Source organism: Saimiri boliviensis, chromosome 1 (genome assembly GCF_048565385.1).
Source record: "Saimiri boliviensis isolate mSaiBol1 chromosome 1, mSaiBol1.pri, whole genome shotgun sequence".
NCBI lineage: Eukaryota > Metazoa > Chordata > Mammalia > Primates > Cebidae > Saimiri > Saimiri boliviensis.
The window spans coordinates 182,322,099-182,345,189 of record NC_133449.1 but is presented as its reverse complement, the minus strand read 5'-3'; the positions used below and the strand labels follow the sequence as shown (position 1 = coordinate 182,345,189).

At 37.9% G+C, this 23,091-nt stretch overlaps 1 protein-coding gene across 1 annotated transcript in view; it reads left to right on the top strand.

Moving 5' to 3' along the window:
* Window positions 1–23,091, top strand: part of CCDC192 (coiled-coil domain containing 192) — a 200,929-nt gene that overhangs the window by 57,166 nt on the left and 120,672 nt on the right. Inside the window, exons 4-5 of the mRNA XM_003920637.2 lie at window positions 3,035–3,169; window positions 4,052–4,108. Coding sequence (XP_003920686.1) covers window positions 3,035–3,169; window positions 4,052–4,108 — 192 coding nt within the window. The remainder of the gene's footprint in view (window positions 1–3,034; window positions 3,170–4,051; window positions 4,109–23,091) is intronic.

Genomic DNA, 23,091 nt, shown 5'->3' with positions numbered 1-23,091 from the left:
AACTTAAGGTTTTTTTTCTGTTGTTTACTCTTCCTTTCTGAGTGCCTGGTTTCCTGATGGCTGTAGGATGGCTACAGCAGCATTCACGTCTGGTTGGTGACAGAAGGTGCTTCTCCAAATCACTCTCCAGTTCTCTGCAGTGTGGTTAACCCAAATTAGGTCACATCTCCTTATACAATAACTTTGCCACAGGAAAGCCAGGCTCTGATTAGTTCATGCCTTGGTTCCTGAACCAATCAACAGCAAAGAGGATAAATTGTCATGATGACCAGGGCCTACTTTGTAGCTGGGGTCAAATTTGGGCATAGGAAGTCAAACCTGATGTCCACTACTGAAAACTTGAATTCCAGAAGTGACTTGCTATATCCTTTGATAAGTTATATAATTCTGTTGAAACTCAATTTTCTTATCTGCAAAATGGGAGCTATAATAGAATGAACCTTTAGGGTGTTTTGAAGATAAATTGCAATACTAAAATAAATTTGAAAACAGACTGTCTGACATGTAGTAAGTGCCCAATAAATGTTAAGTATTATTAATATTATTTATTCACCTATATAGTTTTGCATTATATAATAGCTATTTTTAAAATGGTCTGACCTTCGGGCTAAAGTATGAGTTTTTTGAGGATGTGAACAATGTTGTTTTCATTTTTTAATCTATATATTCTTACATATAATAAATGTCCAACTTATTTCTTTAACAAATGATTGAATAAATGATGCCTGTTGAGTGAATGAAGAAAGGCTTTTAAACAAGAGAAGATAGATTTAAAAGAAAGACAACAAAATGGTAACAATGGATCGCATAGCAGACGGGATATGGGAACAAAATGAGCCCAACTAAGAGATATAATATTTGAGAAAAAATATTCCAGACATAGAAGGGAGTTTTCCCTGAAGATTAGAGTTGTTACAGGAAATGAACAAATGAAATATAGTTTGAGTTCAGGGTATGCAGCTCATAAAGGTTATGACGTCTTCAGATATTTTGTTTTTGCTTTACAATTTGATAAATAGGCCAGGCACAGTGGCTCGCACCTGTAATCCCAGCACTTTGGGAGGCCAAGACAGGCAGATCACTTGAGCTCAGGAGGTCAAGACCAGCCTGGGCAACATGGTGAAAACCCGTGTCTATCAAAAATACAAAGAATTAGCCAGGCATGATGGTGTGCACCTGTAGTCCCACCTACTTAGGAGGTTGAGGTGGGAGGATTATTTGAGTCCTAGAGGTAAACGTTGCAGAGCAGAGATTGCACCATAGTATTCTAACTTGGGTGACAAAGTGAGACTCTATCTCAAAAAAAAAAAAAAGCAATTTGATAAATATGTAGATAAAAACCCAGAAGAGCACCTACTGTAATCTAGAAGACATAGAAGAATCATTATAAGAACTGCTAGATGCTTGATATGTTCCAGGCATTGTTCTAAGTGTTTCTGTTGTTTAAACTCATGTAATCCTCACAACCAAACCATGAGATAAGTAGTATTCTTTTCATTCCCCTTGCTATTTACAGATTTGAAAACTCAAGCCCAGGGAAGCTAAGTAACTTGCTGAGATCACACAGATAGTAAACAGCAAAATTGAGATCTTGGCTCACTGCAACCTCCGCCTCGCAGGTTTAAGCGATTCTCCTGCCTCAGCCTCCCTCATAGCTGGGAATACAGGCACCTGCCACCATGCCTGGCTAATGTTTGTAAAAAAATTGAGATTTTTTTTTTACCCAAAGGTTAATGACATAAGAGTTTATGGCTTTAACCCTTACGATATACTATGTCTCTAATAAAATAGAAGGGTAGGCAGAAAAGCCAGACTGCAATTTCAAACCACTATGCACTCGGGAGTTGAACATGTTAGTGATCATGAGGAGCACCACAGGTTTGCAAGACCACCAAGAGCCAAAAGGCATGGCCAACAGTTTGTAGCATGTGTGTTCCTTCTAAACCTTATTTTGCACTTTCTGAATCTGCAGCGCGTAACACAACAGCTGTGGAAGGAGGCAACTGAACAAACATTTGCCCAGTGAACGACTGTGTGGCTGGATGGTTCAGTGCCAGTATGTAAGATATGCTCATGGTATATACGATATGCCAGTATATGATGGGCCAGTAGAGATGATGTGCTTACTTCCTTGGCAGACTGACCTCTTCGTGCTTCCACATTTGGTAGCTTGTCTTTAAAATTTAAGAACAATCAAGTTTTTTCAAGATGAGACAGTATGCCTTGCAGTAACTTTCAAAGTAATGCAAAAATGTAGAGATAATTCATGCTTTAGAGAAAACGCTAGAAGTTGCAGTGAATACAAAATCATGTGTTATTTTCCAGGACATTCTGTAAGGATTCCAGTGAATGTTTAAGGATTGTTGCTGAACTGTAGAGAAAAAGCACAATAGCTGCCTGAATGAAAGGAGAAGCTAGTACAGGCCCTCTCCAGGGGAATTAGAGACTAAGGACTGTCAAACTACCACTTTCTTCAAGAGGAATCTACAAACAGTCAAACAAAGACAAAGTCATTGCTACGAATTTTTTGGTTGTGGCTTAGTATAGATCTGCCTTTGATCAGACTTTAACTTGAAATTCCTGCATATCCCCTAGTTAAATGCACCCTGCTGCTTCTATGTGAACATTCAAGGGAGTCAGAACTCCCACTCTTTCTAGAAAGCTGTAGCCCCCCAAGAGTTACGTTTCAAAGACCATATGTAAACCACAATACTAGTTTCAGATTCAGCTGTACAAATAAAGTACAATATTGAAACACAATGAAGATGAGTGTTGAGATTTTTAAGAAATTTATCTGCCCATTGTAACTATGTGGATTCATCTCCTGCTTAGAAAGATAATTATAAACAATAAATAAAATCAATTCTTTCCTTCTTTCTCTATGCTAATTTATCATCTGTGAGAACTGTTCCAGAAGCTATTTTCATATTTAATAGATATTGGTGGAAGATAAATTATTTATAAGTTGGATTTTTAAAAGGAGCTTTTAAAATATTACTGTACTTACACACCCTTATAAAGAAAATATCTTCAGCTTTCAGTCGCTGAAGGAACAAAGTCAAAACTGCTTGAACAAGTATCCCAGCTGGAGGAAAAACTGGAGGCTGTGAACCACAAGGAAGCCACTGAGGAACCATATGAAAAATGCTTCTTGCAAAAGACCAGGTATGTTGTAGAACAAAGTCATCTTTACTTTAAAAGTTACCTAATTTTATATGAACTGACAATTCTGCAAAGCCATTTCAGTCTGGATTAAAAGTTCATATTTTCAAGTTCACAATGGCAAATAACAATATTTGTATTTGCTAAAAGTAATTTTATTCCCTGGTGAATATTGACATAAAATTTATTTGGCTAGTAGTAGTTTTAAAGTTTGATATGCATCTTTTTGAATAATATTAGCTAAATATTCTATTTATTTTATGAATGATATTGACTGTACAAATGTCTCTGAGTTGTTAAGGTTAAACAAGAAGTAGTTTCTTTCTGTGCAGTAATAACAAGAGGATTCTAACATTCGGCATGTGTTTTTTAATTAATTACTTTATAAGAAATGATTGATCTCTGAATATCTGAGCATTTATATATATCATTATATAAATTTGCATCTTGTTCAGTCTAAAGGGTTTGTATCTGTTTTTGGAATATATGAATATGTTTTCATGTGGAGGTATATAGATATAGATATATAGACATTATATAGAGAGTATGTGTGTGTATGCATATATATATATATATATATATATATATATATATATATATATGATATAGGGGTGTTTGCATTAACCACAGCACATCAAGCTAACATTACCTTATTCAGACATAGCCTAGTTCTTAATATATTTGTGTTTTTTCTTTGTGCTCTTCCATAGAATGGAAGAGAAATAGGAAAAGGAGGATGATTTCTTCAATAATGATTTTCAAAAAATGTTGCTGAAATAATGCTACCATTCACAAGATTTGAAAACTGATACACAGATATGTCTGCAATACTTTGAGTATGTAAAGGAAAGAGTTACGTAATTGATTTCTAAACTTTTCTCCTTTTCAGTGCATCGAGAAATTGCAAGCTGAAGTAAAAGCTTCCCAGGAGCAACTTACAGCTCATGTAAGTGTTTTCCTCCTTTTTCCATTTCTTTCTTTATATCATTGTTCACTTGGAAATGAATACCGTAGAACTTGGAAAAAAGTTATAAATGAGTTTTGTCTGCTGCAAACCAAATCACAAAGCTAAAAATTAGCATTTTTACTGCCTCTGCACAGTTTCTTGATTTTTGTGGGTGATAAAAATTCCAAACTGAGCTCTTATATGTGGTCAGATGGCCTAGTCAGGTGCTATCAGGGGAAGAGAACCGGAAACTCAGGGCAGAAAGATGAAGAAGCCAGGCTAGTTTGGGGAGTAGGCTGAAGTGGAGAGATGTGTCAATTATTGACCCATCAGATAAAGGTCTAGAGCAGTGCTTCTGAAACTTTACTGTATGTAAGAATGACCTGAAAACTTCTTAAAACAAATTACTCAGAGATTCTGTTTCCTCCATGCCTAGGGTGGGGCCTGGGAATTTGCGCTTTTGGGTAATTCTAGATTCAGGCAATGCTGACGCTGCCAGTCCTCGGGACCCATTTAAGTAACATTGTTTTTTATACATACATATATAATATATATTTTTAAGATATTTTATATATATACTCACTGGAACAGATTGAATATATATATATATATATATATATATATATATATATATATATATACATACATACATATTCAGTCTGCCCCAGTCTTGTGATTTTAGGCAAGTGATCATGTAAACCAGTCAGAGTACATAGTTGTCCATTTTCTCCTGCAAGTACTCACCTGAGAGAAAACCCATGAATTTCTATGGCAAATTTCATTTACACACTAGCCTATGTTTGCTCAGAGAATAACATGTGAGCATCTCCTGCCACAATGCCCTGTGTGTCCATGACCATAAATCTGTCACCCTGCCACTGTTCCTTCCCAAGGATCTGAATAACCCGAATGCCTCAGACACCTCTGCAATGACTTGATTGCCATCCGGTCATGTTTTTCACCCACATCTTGGCTGCTATGGAATGTCTTCTTTATTAAGAACACTGACCAGTCATGTTAACGCCAAGTCTTAACTACACCAGGCTCCTCAGACAGACCTGAGACCTATGAGGTCACCTTCCAAAAGATAACAAATTCTGGTGACCATTCCTTTGGGGTTTGTAATGAATTGACTTGGGTAAAATCTTGGTAATTGCCCCCATTTTTTGCTGGAGAACAGAAAATCTAATCTGCTGTGGCAGTTAACAGAAATTTTAACTCTAAATTCAGAATCTTTTGGGGGCTTGTATGCTCAATTCTCCAATATTGAAAATGACTAAGGCTTGCATTTGTATCGCTGTGATATATTAGACAGAAATATATCTCATTAGCCAGTATTTTGTTGTGGATGCCTTTCCCCTGGTCTCACCCTGAGGGTGCCAGATAATGAGTATTGTCAGAGGATGTCCCGTCATGACAATTTGATACCCACAGTCATTCACATGGAAGGGGTTTTTAGCTTAGGATTTTATATGGAGAGCAAATGTATTCACTGAGGCTCAGATATTAGCTTCCAGCATCTCTTCATGAAAAATAGATGAAAAAAATGTAGTTCCTGGTACCATAGGGAAATTCCTGTGGTGTCTTCTTTCATTGCCTAGTTACTATGGCTGCTATTCCTGTACCATGCTATTACTGTTTGAGGCTTGTCTGAACTAAGATGCTTCCCTATATTAGGGTATTGATACAAATGACTGAGATTTCTCGTATGTAATTGTCCAACATTCAAGTTTTAATGCCACAGTGTATTCATCAAGGTTTTGCTTCAATTTATCAAGAAAAACTTAAATGAAAACGGTATTAACAATAGTATTTACTGGGAGTGGATTATGTGTTTTCTATGTGGAAGATGTTTCACATACCTATTTTAAATCTCAGTACCACTCAACAAGGTAGACATCAATTTTCAGAAAGAAAATGGAATCTTAAAAAGATTAGATCACTCTGAAACACATGATTTTGCTATTACACCTTGCTGTCCTTCCAAATATATTCTCCATGTGTCATTTGAGATATCAAATGGTGTTTATAAATGTTCTGTCTCCAATCCCCTTTTCTCTTGCTGTTCACTCTTGGTGATTCAGCAGTTCATAAAGCTTCCACTCTCACTCCCATGCAAACCAACTGCCTTCTCCCACACCATGTTCCTTCTGTCTTAAACCTCCCCTGATTAGAGACCTGCAGTGTTTTAATGAGCATTTCTTAGAGCATTGAAAAAAAAAGCATTCCCTAGGATGCTGAGAAAAAAAGAAGGGAGGGAGTGGGTAGGAAGAATGCTGGAAACAAAGTTAAATGGGTTTATTTCCTGCAAGCATTATCGATGTACAAACAATCTCCAAGAACAGGCTATTGTAGGTCATTTTCTAAAAGAGTTTGATTTTGATTATGAATGGTGATTTGTAACACACAGGTTTAGAGACAGCTGATATGGCATTAAATTGAAGTGCTCTGGTTCTTAAATATGACCTGAATATCTTGTTGACACCTCAGGCTAAGCATATATAAAGCCAAGTTTATCATCTTCTGTTATTATCTCTTATGTTTCTCTGTTTGTATCCCCCAGACATGGTGAATAATATCACACTACTGTTACTTATTCTAGATTCAAACGACAAAGCAGTTTTAAAGTCCTACCTCTCCCTGCCTCTGTCCTACTTTGGTTACTTGTTTGGCCCTGACTATGTTTCTACAAGTTATCTCACTTCCATGTCTTCTAGTCCATTATACTGCCACTTCTCTAGCTCTTTCTGGTTGTATTATATTTTAATGATTGTAACTGGCCCCAAATTGTTAACATACATGAATTCAGAGCCTCCCACAACCCGCATCCTTGTTACAAAGTAGCTCACTTGCTCTGACATCGTCAAGCCCTATTGGCAGAGAAGAGAAGATAAAAATCTGTGTGTAAAGATTTGGAGTAGGTGCCGAAAACCAAACAGAGAGCAAAAGTATAACACTCACAGGGCAAGTGTGGTCTGCTGGAATGGCAGAGAAGAGAAAGGGGATTAAAAAACCAGGTGGTGGGAATGAAACACTGAAGATGGGGTAACGGTTCTTCTGGAATAGGAATGGGAGTTCTGAGGATGCTGAAGATTAGGAAATAGCTTGAAGTATTAATAAGAGTTGCCTGGCAAAATATATACTTGACCCCCTTTAAGTGAGACTCCCAGGGAAAGTTTGGAATTTCTATTTGGGATGTGCCTTCTTAATGTAACGCCTGTGGGACTTCACTTCTGTAATAGTCTCCTGGTTTCCCTGCGTCCATCCTGAGTGAAGTTTCCAAAGCACAGTCCCTGCCCCTCGTCTCCTCTTCTCCCTCACTCCCCTCTCTCTGCCTCATTCTGAGCCACTAGTAAAATGGAGCTGCTGTCTTTTTTATACATCCTGTATTATTTGATATTCTGTGATTTTGATCACCGTATTCTCTTAAACTGGAATATCCTGTTTTCTTCTCTTCATTCAAATAACTCTTTAAGTCCTTGTAAGACTCATGTTAGGTACCAACTTCTCCCTTAGCCCCCATATTACTTTCTGTGGGTTCCCGTGGCCTCCTTTAGATATATCTATATGAGCTGTTAAAATAAACATTTTAGACAAACTAAATTTAACAGAGTTCATTTGAGCAAAGAATGATTCCTGAATTGGGTAGAAATCAGAACCAGAAGAGGTGAGAGGGCTCCATCCAGCAGCAGGAGTAGCAAGTTTTACAGGCCAAACACAGAAGCAAAGTAAAGATATTATCTGTTGGCTACTGTTAGGTGTTTGCATTATTTGGGTGTAGTTGGATCAGCTGGGTGCCTGGAATTGGCTAAAGCTCAGCTGTTTGTGATTGACCGAAACCCAACTATTTGTTATAAAAAATACACTCCCTAAGTTAGGTTTCAGTTTGTTAAGTAGGAACTGAAAATAGGAAGAGAACCTCAGGCCAATGGCCTCCTGCTTATTTAACAGAGCTCAATCTACTATTTTTGCTGACATTATCTGTTCATATATCCGTCCCCCACCAGACTCTAGGGACATTGAAGGCAGCACTAAGATGGCTTCTGAATGCACTACATCAAGTACAGGGCTGGGTGCATCGTTGCTACTCAATACATTTTGCTGAATTGAATGGAATTTTACTCTGATCATGTCATTTACTTAGTTCCAAAGCCTAGAGTGAGACACTCCTTGTCCATTGTCCCAGAATAAAGTCTAACCTCCTGACCACGGCATTTATCATGCTGACAATGGGGACCTGACCCCCTTTCCTGCCTCATCTGCATCTCCATCTGTGGCCCCCAACTGTGCGCTGCATCCCTGCCCTAGTGACTTTGCTTTTAGTTCCTTGCTACCCTGAATACCTGTCCCTGCCATTGAGTTTGACAGACCTTCCCCATTCTTTATCAAGACTGTTTCTTCCAGGAAGTTCTCCCTATTCAACGCAGAAGTAATCTCTCCTGCCTTGGTGCGTTCGCAGCACTTCTCTGCACCTCTTTTCAGGCGTTTGTCACGCTATGCCCCACAAGAGAATGATCTGAAGTGGCCTATCTCTTTTTCAAGACTGCGAGTTCCTGGAGGAAGTATATCTGTTTATCTTTATGGCTCCCATAGTGTCTGGTTCAATGCCTTGTACAGATTTTATTAAAAAGAATTGCTAAAATGGCGAAATTAAAAATAAAATTATTTTGGCATTTATAGGAGCATCCTTTATACATTAGGGAAAATTATTTTATGAAAAAGGATTGTATGCCTTGAAGATGTCAGTATTATATCCGGCATTAATTTAATGAGGCTGGCTCTTTCAAGGTATATCATGCAAACGGCAAAAGTTAAGGATCTCTTAGAGTGGAAACAGAAGGAAAAAATAGCAGAGAAAGAAAACACAGTTGCTGGAAATTCCTATTTCACATGAAACGAAAAAGAGTTTCTAAAGGAAGCATTGTCTTAACATGAAAATTAACAAGCTAGTGTCTTGGCTTGCTTTTATTCAGAGTTCACTCCTCTAGAACCCAATAGTTGAATAATATTATTGTATAATTAAAGTGATAGCTATGAAATAGAGAGGAGATACAAGCCTTAACATTTCAGAGTTATCATTTGCTAATACTTTGAAGATTAAAATCTCATCCCATTAAATTTACTGTGCCTAGTCACAACTTATACTTCTAAAGAAATTACTAAGTGTTACCCCTCCCAGTGCACACGTGGGCACCTGGCCTGAGCCACCACTGAGCTAAGCTGCCCTAGGCACTCTTATCACTCCCTTCCGTGATTACTTATCCGCTTAAAGGCCTACATGGGATAAAACAAATATTTGAAGTGAATGTTTATAATTACTTAAAGATATTTGTTCATGTTAGGGCAATTTGAATTAGGACTAGGTATCTTAAGAAAAAAAATCCTTTTAAAATGAATGCCTTCCAAATTATGGAATCCATATGTTGCCTATGTTTAGCATTTGGCAGGTATAAGTGCTCAGCCCCATCTGTTCACTCCATCACTGATGATCTGAATATCTGCAGTACTCCAGATGTCTGCCCCACCTCTTTACCGCCATCCCTGGCCATCCCATCTCTCAGTGTACAGCTACCCACAAAACCTGACCAGGGCCAAAAGCTCTATAATATTCAATGGTTTTATTTCAAATGGAAATGTGGGTAATTGGGTGGTAGGCACTCAAGTGTGATGTTATTCCCTGTAATGCCCTGTATGTTTGATATATTTCACAGTAAACGAAACAGTTAAAAACATCCAGATGTAAAGTCCTAGGATCAAGGTAAAAGAAAAATTAAAAAGAAGTGAAAAATTTTTTTAAAAGTCCAGATGAAGGAATCCTTCAAATGAATCGTACATCATGCTTAAAGATGTAGGACAGATGAGTGAATTTTGGAAACCAGAAGATCCTGAACCACAGCCCCAAGGATCCACTGACACCTGGAAACCCAGGGTGAGGAACTCAGGGCATAGGAGGCACCCAGGACAGGGGCTTCCAAAATGCTGGTTTAACTTCTTTTTCTCCTCTAAGGAAGCTATAAACTGCCATTTTACTTTCTAAATTAAGAATCTGCAAGAGCAGACTGCTCCCTCCTGGAATTCCAGGCCCTCTGCAAATTGACCTGTTCCTACCATGAAAAAGGACGTGGCCTGTTTTCTTGGGTTTGGTTCTGTTTTGTTTTGCTGCCTAAGCATCCACTGACACACCTTTGGCAATCATATCCAGATATTCTTTACAATTGCCTCTCTCCCATTATGTGCAGTCTTCCAGGGCCTGTCATTCAAAGAACAAACACTGTCAGCTACTAGGTGAGGAGTGGACATGTGCCAATTGGACTCTTTCTCCAGGGACTCAGCACATTAAATTCATAGTTTTTAAGTCCTGTAGGTGATTGTGATGGTGGTAATGTCTGAGATGCACTGCACTATCCTGTGATGCCCCTAGTACTTCCAGCATAGACCCTTACTTTCTGACCAGGACATTGTCCCCGACCAGCATCTCATGGATGAGGCTGGCCTCACAGGCCTCATGCTCCTGGTGCTGGGATACCTCTGCAGCCTGATTCCTAGCCCAGTGCTGGGGATGGAGACATGGAAACACACCGCGGCACACCATACGTGTCTGTTCAACTGATGAGTCAAATGAGTATGATCTTCCTGCCCTACCTTTCCCAACCCCACACTTCTATGTGCTCTAGAAGCATCACTTCATTCCTGAGGCTTGTCATGACAATTCTACTGTAAAGTGACAGCAATTAATCACATCTTAGAGTCACATAACAATGTACAGCTTCCTAAATGCTCCCACCCACATCGTGTCATTTCTATTTCACAATAATCCTATGAAGTAGGTATCACTCCCCTCCTTGATCTGAAGAAGAAAGTGAGAGTCAAAGACACAAAGAGCCCCACTCACAGCCAATAGCTGGTATGTAGCCCACCAAAGACTTGCGTGTAGATGTTTTGACTCTAACCTGCCTGTTTTTAAAGCTGAATTTCACTTCTAAGTCAGGATTTTTTGCTGCGTATATATGCCAATACACAGATGCTAGCTGTGGCAATAAATTAATTTTAATTATCTTTTAACTTTATTGTATTCCTCAGACCACATGGCAGAGTTAATCAGCCTGACAGACTGTAGCCATAGGATATATTAGAGTTCCACCTGGAGCCAATGAGGAATGGGGAAGTTCCTTTCCTCTGGGCCATTCTCTTAATGCCACATATATATTAATATAAATGGAAAATCTGTCAGTGATTATTTATGAACAGAGCTAGGTGGTACTGAATGATTGCATGTGATATAAATCTGGGAAATATTTTTGTTGTACGTGTTTGTTATATTAAAATGAGTCCTCTGTATACCACCATCTTTAGTTAGATTGTCTGGACTGGATGATTATTTAGCCCGTTATTGTAACCCTTTGTGTGGTTATTCCATGGCTCTTTTTCCCATGCTTGATCTGGAAAGGTTGAATATCACAGAAAACTAGCAGAAGTTTTCAAAATCTCTTGGCGGGTGCTGCTGCCAAGCTCCTCTGTGAGCTCAGAAGAGGAGGGCATCTGAGCTCTCGTCACATCAGCAGGTTGCTCCTAACCTAGATACAGTCAGCACTCTCTGGACTATGATCCATTATCAGATCCTGCCCACTTAGTAATGGTTAAGAAGCTAATCTCTAACACATTGAGGCAATATTCAAAGTGACACTTTGGAGCCCCACCAGGCATATTATTTTTTCTTTGCCCCATCAAAGCCAACATAGAATGAATTGCTCTAGGAGCCACTAATTAGTTGTTGGATTTACTAGTGAGGACACATTCAGGGGCGGGAACCTAAAATTTGAGTTGAGTTCATTACATCACACAAGCCTGGATTCTAATGGCACCCAGGAGGTTTGTTTTCCCCTTTCTTAGCAAATCTAAGTCCTGTTTCCTCATTTTCTATAGACAACAAATAAGTTTAAGCTAAACAGCTAGTTACGCCAATTTCTGCCACCCCAGCTACCCTTGCATGTATCTGGTCTTTGCTTAGCTATTTGGTTGGACATGGGGAGGTAGACTTTTTTTTTTTTTTTTTATAAATACCTATTACCATGCATTTCTTCAAACATGTATTTCAGTTTCTTACTTAATAGGCTTAGATTTCTCACACCAACATTCTATCAAAGAAATATACAGATTTTAGAGGTTCTCATATTAAAATACAGATCATCATTACAATCCCTATTTACTTGTTGTAAAATTGGTTGGGAACAATGTAAGACAGTCTCAGCTTTTCCCTGCTCTGATCCTGGGCCACATCCATCTACTATATAAACCTCCAGCCATTGAGGTTCACCCAGAACTCCCCCTTTACTGTTACTACAAGAATCTAACAGAAATCACATTTTTATTGTTCTTAAAAATTTAAATTACTTTAAGATGACTGAGAGGCATAGCTCTTCATTACAGGGAGTAGAAAGAGGAGCTGCTGGTGCCCATCAGGAGGGGTTTTAAAGGCCTACTGCCTTTAAAGGTTTTAAAGGTCCTACTGCCTAATCCTCGCCAGAAAGTAAGACAGCCCTGGAGAGTGAGGCACTGGGCTAGACCTCAGCTCTGCTGCCAGCTGTGTGACCTGGGAAAAGTTACTCTACTTCTCTTCCTCCTGTCAGTAGAAAGAAGGTGACATTACTAAGCCCCCTAGGGTTTTTTAGAGGTGATGTAAAGTTGTGAAGCGAGATAATTCTCATGAAGTGGTAGCAGAGAGCCCAGCACATATTAAGTGTTCAATAAATCTATTAACAGCTTATTTTAAAATTGAGTTATCCCTTACAGTAACTGTTCCCCAGTTTATGAGATTATAGTTCATCATTTTACAGAACAAGGCACCTCATGTTAGCTGCCTACTTATTTTATAGGCAATAGTAGGAAGTTAATTAATCAAACACAGAATTGCTTTCTGAAGGGAATCTTGCCACGTTCCTGTTAGATCAGTACTTTCTCAGCACATTTCTTTCTGTGGTGAATGTCTTCTTAAGCCTTTCACAGAGCTATCTGCTTGCCATTTAATTGTCTTTCTTTATCCTCCATTAACTTATAAGCTTCTTGAGGGTAGAGCCCTGATCTAGTCCACTGTGCTTTCTAAGTAGCAGATTGTCAATAACTATTTGTTCAATCAATCAGTTGTTCAATCAGTCCTTCAGTTAATCAATGAATGAGTGGATGGATAAATGTGGGCAGCCCTTCAATTTAAGAAATATCATTTCAGGTTTCACATTTCCAAAAGATTTCTGTTCTACCTCTAACCCAGCTGGCCATTTCTACCACAGAGCTCTGTGCTTCACTCCATTCCTGGGCTGATCACGTGTCAGTGTTTGAGTTCAATACTTAGCTTTAAAAAGCTTAGGTGAAAAGAAGCATATTGCAGAAGACTATCTAAAATATAGTCCCTTTTTTCAGATACAAAACTTAAAATCCTTCCTGAGTTAAGTGAGATCAGCAGAGAACCACATTCCTAGACCTCACCAAGGTGCCCTAGAGCTGCTTTGATTGAATGGCAGGCAGGAGGGGGTAGTCTGATGTTCATGACTTAATATAGGAGGATTTTATAAGAAACTGCCCTGTGAAGCTTACTACTGTGTTTACTGTCAGGTTATTACTGAGGACATTTATTATTCTATCAGGTAGTGCGCCTTTCTGCACCAGTTATGTTGCTGCTTCCACTGAGCACTGGGATTGATTTTATTCCATGGATGCATTTTTCTTTTTATCAATGGTTATTTTGACGATCAGAAAGACTACACCCAACTTTGTGCCTTACCTCTAACAAGTGAGTATGTTATGTTAGGGCATAAATTGTGTGAACCTTCCCTCTTGCCCCATGTTATTTCTCTGCCCTTAAATTCTCTTTATCACATCTTTGGAGTTCTTATTTTAGCAGCTTCTTCCTTATTATAGCTACCTTTTTTTTTTTCAAGCTACACTAAATCATTTCTGAAATGTGCAGTCTCAAACTAAATCAATGAATCATAAGGGAAGTAATCAGATTCATATATGGCTCTGAGTGGTTTTTCCAGATGCAGTTCCATGAACTGTAGATTCAGTTACATAAGTCTTGCCTAAAAGCCTCAGTGGCTGCCCATAGGTCTCCTGACACTCTGCGCCTACCCTCTACTGCCAGTTAACACCCAATGATGTTGCTCATTTGGGGACTTGAAATTCACCAAGAATTTCTCTAGGTTCAGGCCTCTATCCATTTGCAAAGTGAGTCTTTCCTTCTGCTTCATCCACTATTTACTTTCAACACCTGGCACTCATCTCCTCTAAAGGACAAGCCTTTCTTGACTTCTCAGGCAGAAGCCAACTTCTCCTTGCACATATTCCATGGATCTCTTTTTTAAACTTTATTCTACTCCATTAGTTGAGTTCCCCAAGTTCTGGGGCTTGGTTAGGAGGTACTTAGTAAATGCCTTGTTCAGTGAATGAGAATGGAGTAAATGAAAGAATGTTTAAATGCCATACACCTGGATTTATACATTTTATAAATTTGATTTTTAAAAATGAGCAAAGCAACAGTTAAATGTGTCTTTCTATAGCAAAGCATCCAAAAAAGATACTAAGAGATTTATTTATAATTTTATCTTGTTTTCAAAGGGGAAGAAACAAAATCAAATAAAAATTTGCATCTCAATTGGATATAGCCTGGTACTTTATGAATATTAAACTTTTACTGTTCTCTTGATACAATTTTATATTGTTATTAAATATTAACTGTTTAATTTAACATATTTATTTATTTATACTCTATTTAATTTCACAAAGGATTTGAGATTATTTATAAGAAACAAATGTATGAAATAGTTGAATTTTTAAAAAGCACTTAAAAGCCATAATTGAAAATATATATTTAAATAAAACAGAAATATCAAAAAAATAGAATATGCAAGTGTGAGTTCTAACTTCCCCTGCAATATAGTTGAAACATAAATACGGATTTTATCTTTTTAACAGCCAAAGACAGAGCAAGGAAAATGATCAAATAAATAATTATTGTATTGGGGGTATTCTACGGGATGCTACCATTTATTTCTATTGAGTTAACTCCAAAATGAGATTCTATGTTGAATATTGTATCGGCAATATTGAAAGACATAGTAGGGGGAAAACTCATCAACAATATCAGACCAGGAAATCTAATAATTGGTTTTATTTGGCTGTTTCTGTAATTTCCATCAAAAGAAGCAAGCCAAGGACATACCACATAAATAGAAATTTACATGTTAAAGTAATTTTTCCTTATTATAATTTTAGGCTAGCTAGTATTGCATATAGTTTTAATCCCCAGCTATTTATGATAACCCAGCTGGCAAAGTCAATGGTAGTCGAAGGCCAAGTTAGTAATGTGGAAGAGGGAAGATGGCCAAAACCAGTCATGTGGGTCCGGAGGGTGCCTGACTCACATAAAAAGGAGAATAAAACCCAAGATCACTGGTTTTTCAGCCAATGAAAATTCCAGATTTTTGGTGTGCAATCATCTCATTTGTAAATGTTTTCAACTGATTTGAATAAAATGGGTTGCTCTGTGTGGCAAATAAAATATATTTATGCGTAGCCTAAATTTGAGCCTTACACTGGATTTTATATTCAGACTGCTATTTTCTTACATCTATTGGAAAGATGTTCTTCCATAAAGGACAGAATTAAGTGGTGATTGATTGTAAGTGAGGGAGAATTAGGTTTTGTGGTGGATGTTTCAGCCACTTTAAGTTTTTTAGTTAGATAATGCTAGCTTTTGTAACAAATAGATCCCAGAATTTCAGGACTTACCACAATAGAAGTTTATTTCATTCTCATTCAAATAACAGTCCATTGTAGGACTTGCTGGTGGGCAGACTCTGCCCATTTATTTTTATTTCATGCCATTCTGTGATAAAAACTGTTGGAGCCTCTGCTGTGCTCAACATGTAAGATCTAAGGTCATTTTGGGGTCATCTCTATCCCAATTGGCCAAGAGAAGAGATTGTTGAGGTATGGGCTTGAAAAGTTTCTAATTGGCCATAGCTGGAGGTGGTGTATTGGTTAGAACTCAGTCATGAGACCACATTAATTACAAGGAATGCTGAAAAGGGTAGTCTAGCTGTACACCTAGGAAGGAGAGGAGAACATGGATTTTGATGAGCAGCCATCAGATTCTGCCACGTTAGTCTTTTAAGTAATTTATTTTAACTTGGATCTCTCTTCACAATTTGATTCCAGGGTGAAGAACATTAGAAATTGGTTTATTATTATTACTATTATTTTAATTCTTAAGCCAAGTGAAACTGGAGATAAAAATTTATGCAATACATTTTTTGCATAAATTATGCAAAAAAACAAAGATACGAAAGAGAATGTACAGTATAACTCCATATCTTGCTCTATGATATTCAAGGGAAAAAAGTCACTTTTTTGTTTTTGTTTAATAAAATCAAATCTGACTTAGGCTCCATGTGTTACTGGTAGCAGAAAGTTCAGTTTCAGTCATTTGGGAGGAAGGGTGGTCCTCTCTCCTTCCTGTGATTTGCAGAAGTACCCCAGGAACTTTACTCGCCAAAAGTTGGGGCCACTAACTTCTAGTCGGCTGTGACTTTCCTTCCCTCTGATCCATGGCCATGTCTACAGGCCCATTCAAAGACTTATGGCTCTTTTTGTTCAGTGCTAAGCTTTAACGGAGGGTTTATGGAGCTCCTGGTCTATATACGACACTCAACATCAGGCCTCTCTACATATAACTGCCTATTTCAGGTCTTATTACCCAAAAGAGCTGTGTGCAAGTGGAGTACACTCTCTGCTGTCTTAGGAATCCCCAATACTTCATCTGTTCCAAATCTGAAGCAACTTCCTCCCCTGAGGTTTTCTACCTTCTTTTCCTTTTCAAAGCACCAATCTCCATTCCCTCCCTAGTTGGGACATTTTCAGGTTGTTTTATTAATGAGACCAGGTTTCCCAACCAAAGGCTTTCCAGGTGCTCAAACTCTATCACTAAAGTTAATTTCCTCTTCTTGCATGGGAATTGGGGTTAGTGTCGGCGATATAGTAGCATCAGTTCCTCTTTATGAAGAAGTTGATGTTTTTAGGCTAAACTTATTTGAAACTTAAGGGATTTTTTTTAGAGAGTTGTGTACTTAATGCTCAGATAGAAAGACTTAAACAGAAATGCTTAGACCAAAATATGTGCTTAGATAGTTGAGTTGAAATGTGATGTATTTTAATTTATTTTGTTGGAAAATATGAAGAAATATTTAAGTTATTAGGTAAAATAAAATCAGAGCTTTAAGTGTTAGTTATTAGCACTGAAATTGACTTTGCCTATTCATTTGCCTGTTAGATATCTTCTACTCCCCAGTGATAAGTTTACTATCATCGGATTTACCAGGTGGTAACATGCATAAGAGGAAATGTGAATACTTACGCCAACAATCATGATACGTGATAGAGTCATAGGCAAGGTCTGAAAAGCAGAAAAGAGAGACACAATAACTGCCTGTCTCTCTCTCCCCAGCCTCTCCTCACACTAGCTACACCCTCCATACACACTGCTCCCTGCCCCACTAAATTGGATGAATTGACTAAATATTTAAGAAATTCTTGAGTATAAACTGCATGTATAGAACATTTTCTCCTCTGAGCATTCAAGACAGACTGTCTGAGTTTAGAGCCCACCTCTACGAGTTACTAGCTATGTGTCTTTGAGTAGATTGCTTGATCTCTCTGAGGCTTAATTTCCACAACTGCAAAATGGGAATACTAAATATATCTAGCTCACTGATTTGTCATGAGGATTAAAGGAATTAATTTTTATAAAATCATTAGATTGGTACCTACAACAAAGTCAATCTTACGTTAGTGTTTGCTAAACAATAAAACCAAAACAAAAAATACAACAACAAAACCAGCAAACATTTCCATGTTTTGCTCAGTGGTAAGTTTTAACCACATTCTTTGTGAGAGAATGCTCTGAATGTTCAGCATCGTGATTATCTATAAAATGGAATAATGGTAGACCCTACCTCAACAGAGTTATTGTGAGAATTAAATGAGATGACACTGGTTAAGAGCTGAAATTGGTCCTGGGGTGTAGCCAGCCCTCATTAATATCAACGGTGATTATCAGTGCATCGTGCTGCTGCCTTTGTTACCTTGTCCTGACCCTTATTTGCAATATATGCTTTGACATTTACCTGATTAAAAGCATAAATTTTTCAGTACCAAATTCCATTTTATTGATTTTAACTCTTAATTATTTCACTGTCTTCAGAAAAAGTGTTGAGCCCAAAGAATTACTCACTCATTCTTTCTGTGCACAAGGAGAACATGTAGGAGACTGTTCTGTTTCTGCCAAAGGAGGAATTAGTACGGGGTGTTTCTGCTCACCTTCACTTGAATAAGAACACAGTGATTGCTTAGGCAAAGGTCAATGCCATGGGGAATGGAAAACTACTGCCTACAAGTTTTGCAACTGAGAAAGACAAGCTTTGATGTTTCGAGGCAATTCCGACCACACTCTTGTTCCTTCAGCTTTGCTGCCCGAACCTTTACTTTCTCAGCTTCCTGGAGAATGTCCTCCTACCTTCTCTCTAACTTTTGATTGACTCACTCCATAACTGAATGCCTCAACTGGGAATTTTTATGACCCATACTTCCTGTGCTCGCTTAGTGCTAAATCAAATGCAGCTGATTTTACCCGTCTCTTTGACATCCATTTTTGGGTGCATGTTCCTGGAGACATTTGTGTTCCTTTAGAATGGGAGCCCATGCAGAGCGGAGAAGGGCCTGATGGCACACGCCTTTCCATGAGACCCTTTTGACGTTACTCTTCACCTTCCTGATTGTGGTGGTCCAGGATGGGACTTAAATTGTCCCCATTTTGTTATTTTGTTATTTTTCTGCATTAGCCTTTCCACTCTCAAATTCTCTTGTCAGGAATATCTCTAGAACACCTTAGAGAAACTTGCGTGAAAAACCTCAGAATTTTTGAAAATTTAAATAAGTAAACTTTTGTGTAGTTTTCTAAAAATCATTGAGGATATAAATCCCCTCTTTTGCAAAATAAAAAAAGGAAATTGTTTCTGATTTTACATTTTATTTAAGGAACTGCTTATGTGCTGATGTTTATCATTTGTAGTGTTTTGAATATAAATAATTCTATGTTTTGCCCAATCTCTTCCCTTTCTTTTATGTGCCATTTACTGAGGGCTGACATAAATCCCACTGGGATACTACGGGGAGTAAAAAGGGACCTGGAAGAGTTTGCTTGAACCTTTATGGCTGAAAAGTTTTGTCATCGTCTCAGAATCTTTAACAATAATCAATGACTATATAATTTAAAAGATGATTTAGACAGACTTGTTCAAGCAGGTGTGATTTCTGAAGGAAGGATAGCCGGGTCAGAGTCCACAAATGGTTTAAACATGAGTCATTTTAAAAACAAACAAAAAAACCTAAAATAGTAACTCTATAACTCTTGAACTTTTTCCATTAAAAACTTATGACAATATTGCGTTATAGGAACTAAGGACCCGAGCTTCTCATGGAAAGAATGCCAGTAACTCACAAAATACAGGAAGAAGCAAAGGAATGCAAAGCCAAAATAGATAGTTATTAATTATTCATTCTTCAACTATTTTTACTGATTCTAACAAGCCAGTCTCTCACCCTTCAAGCTCAGTGGGTACAGGGAGCCTTGGTTCTGAATTGCTATTGTCTGCCCTCGCAGAATAACTGGTTTAGAGGAAGGATTAAGAGAAAGAGAAGGAAGAGGTTTGGAGGATCAAACAAGGAGGCTGCTGCAGGAGTAGGGGAGAATGCAGAGTACAGTAGGGCAGGAGTGGGAGCAGGAACAATGTGAACAGTCAGACTGGAAGTTCAGCAGAGAGAATTGGCGGAAATCAGAATAGGAGGCGCTATTCTTCTTTGTGGAATTGCTAATGAGAATACAGCTAAATATTTGCATTAAGCATTAAAAACAAGTTATGTCCAGTTTGAGCCCATGGGAATGTTTCCAAATCAACACTCTTCCTGACACAAAACACACCTTCTCCAGAATGTGGAGCTCAGGAGCTAACCAAAGTAATGAAAGAGTGCTCCCATGGTAATCCTTACAAGGCTGCCATGTTGAGTTAAATTCATCATTGTGGATAAAAGCTTCACTGCATGGAAATGGAGGGTTGAGGATTTAGACTAAACAGTGGCATGTTTAATGCTCACAAATGTGCAATTTTCAGTTAATTGGAGTAGCGTAAAGCTTAGCTGGAAAGACTCAGTAACATTTTAGGAGATTGGTTGCATGACTTCTCTAAAACTGTTGCCCGAGGAATTTAATTTGCCTTTCAGCTCTGGATCTTAGAGTAAGAATTTAGACTTCAGAATGACTTTCCAGCAAAGCAATCCCTTCCTGGTCAGTTTCATGTCTGACATGTTTGGAAATTTATGTCAATGAAATTCTAGCTGTGCAGCTCCCACTGCTCTCCCATTCACGTCCTACGTACCTGTGTTGTCTTAAACGTTGTCTTAAACAGGGTAAGCAGTTGTTTTCAACATCTTCAGTATAGCAAAATTTTAAAAAGATATTTTGATTAGTTTTCACAGATGAGTTTTTGTTTATTTTTATTATCAAGACCATATGTGTTGGGAAAATTTCTAGTCTCAAAATATAATTCTTTACACCTCTCATGAATAAATATTGTGACAGAAATATCTCTCTCTTTTAGCAATGACCATGTGTAGCCTTAAAAATGCTCAGTAGTAAGACTCCAGGCTGGTGTTTCTCTGTTTGAAACTGTAAGTTCAAGGGCATATTTCAGATCTACGTGGTGTGTGAATAGACTGTGTGACCTGGCAACTATTGTACGCATCAACTTTAACATGTTTTAGAAAGATTGATGGATATTTATGTGCCATTTTCTGTTGACTCCCACGTATCAGAGCAAACTAAATCTGAGGTAGATGGTAAAATGTCAGAACAGCAAGTAAAATTCTGCCTCTCTCTTGCTGGATTTCATTTAAGAGCAAGTGATCAAAAAGACTCAAAACCTGGAATCTTGAGGCTGGGTCTGTCCAGTGGCATATTTGGGGATAGCAGGGGGTGGGGGAAATCAGGGTTTACATGATTTCTATAAATTGACAAAGTTCCTGCATGGAATCTACCTTCAGCTTCACAGAAACAATCTTCTCTTAAATCTTCCAGATTGCTAACAGGAATCTAAGGAGATTCTTTAAAGAGAGAGTTACAAGAAAGAGAATTTGTCAAAATCAATGATTGACTATATTTGTGATCACGTGTTATTAAATGTACAGTATGTACAGAAAAAGTACAAAAATCACAGATCCACATTTTGTCTCTAAAAGTATTCATCCATCATTGGTTAGATAAAACTATTAGACAATGTACTTTAAAGAGTTGAGATACATTAATATGTGTTACAGAAATGTGACGAGGTGGGGAGGGGATTTGATGGACTTGGCAAAGAAATCATGATTCAGAGTTAGTGTTCTGGAAAGAGTGACTTAGAAATCACATACTGTTTTGTGGATAAATATTTTATAATTAGCAATAAACATTGCAAAGTGTTCAAATTGCATCAGTAAAGCTTTTTAGAGGAAATGTCTTCAACTGAGCCAAGAAAAAGGGAGATTTTCTGCAAAGGAGGCACACCAAGATTTGCTAGGACCCTAAGGCTAATTAGCAAATTTGGGGTAAGCCTCTACTTAAAGTTTAGCATTAGTGTGGCTTATAAGGTAGAGTCCCGTGATTTTAGTCATGTTCTAGTTTTAAAGAAATATATTCTCACCAATTTAAGTAGAATAGGAATTAAGTGAAGGTCTTGGTTATCTCTTCCTCTTCAGGAGAGCCAGAGAACCAGACTTGGAAATGGAAGCTGGAATAATGGTCAAATCACACCACAGAACTTCCCCAGGTAGCCTCCCACTGCTGTCTAGTTCCAGCTGGTACCTCTGACTCTGGGCACTGGAAACCTCCACAGGAACTTTTGTTTCTAAACAGGGTGTTTCTGCTGTGAGCAGAGGGCACATAGCAGCTCTTCTTATCTGAATGCTGGCATGAATGTTTCAAGCCTGCACTGAGGATACATAGGAGGTTTCTACTTTAGGAAGGTGGGAAGGTGAGGTCTCAAGGTGGGGAAACAACCAAACTTAGGAAACATGTTCAAAGCTGCTTTGCAGGCAAAAAGAATGATATATTTCCATCACACCTATCAAATTCAAAATCTGCTTCCTAGGGCTGGTCTAACCCAGTATGTTTGAGGTTCTCAGATAAAAGAAAATCAAGGCAGGTTCAACTGTAATCTGGAAAAATATTAGAGTTCTTAATGATTGACTTATTCCATGCTATTTGTTTTTTTTTAAATCTTGTCCTTCAATATATCTGGATTTAAATTTGTCAAAGGTGTTAATGCGATATTATTGGTTATTCATGTCATGAACTCTTTGTTTATGAATCATAACTGACTGGATGCTGTGAAAGTCTTTCCTTTTCACCTATTACTGTGTGCAATGTCACACCCATTGGCAGTTGATGGTTCCCAGGTACAGTACCATGGAGGAAATAGTGACACCCTAATAAAGTGGTTCTCAAATTTAGTGAGTCTTAGATGCACCTAAAAGACCTATTTAAAATACAGGTAGAGAGTTAAAATATGACCCAGCAATTCTCTTCCTAGACATATACTGCAGAGAATGGAAATATGTCCACACAAAACCTGTACAAAAAGATTTATGGCAGCATTATTTACAATAGCCAACTGGTAACAACTCAAATGTCCAGCAGTTGATGAATGGATAAACAAAATACAAAATATTCAACTAATGAAATATTATTATCCATAAGAAAGGAATTCTGGTTCATGCTACAATATGGACGAACATTGGAAATACTATGTTAAGTGAGAGAAGCCAAAAACAAAGATCCGCATGTTGTATGATTTCATTGATTGAAATGTCCAGAAGAGGTACTGGTTGCCATTGGCCTGAGA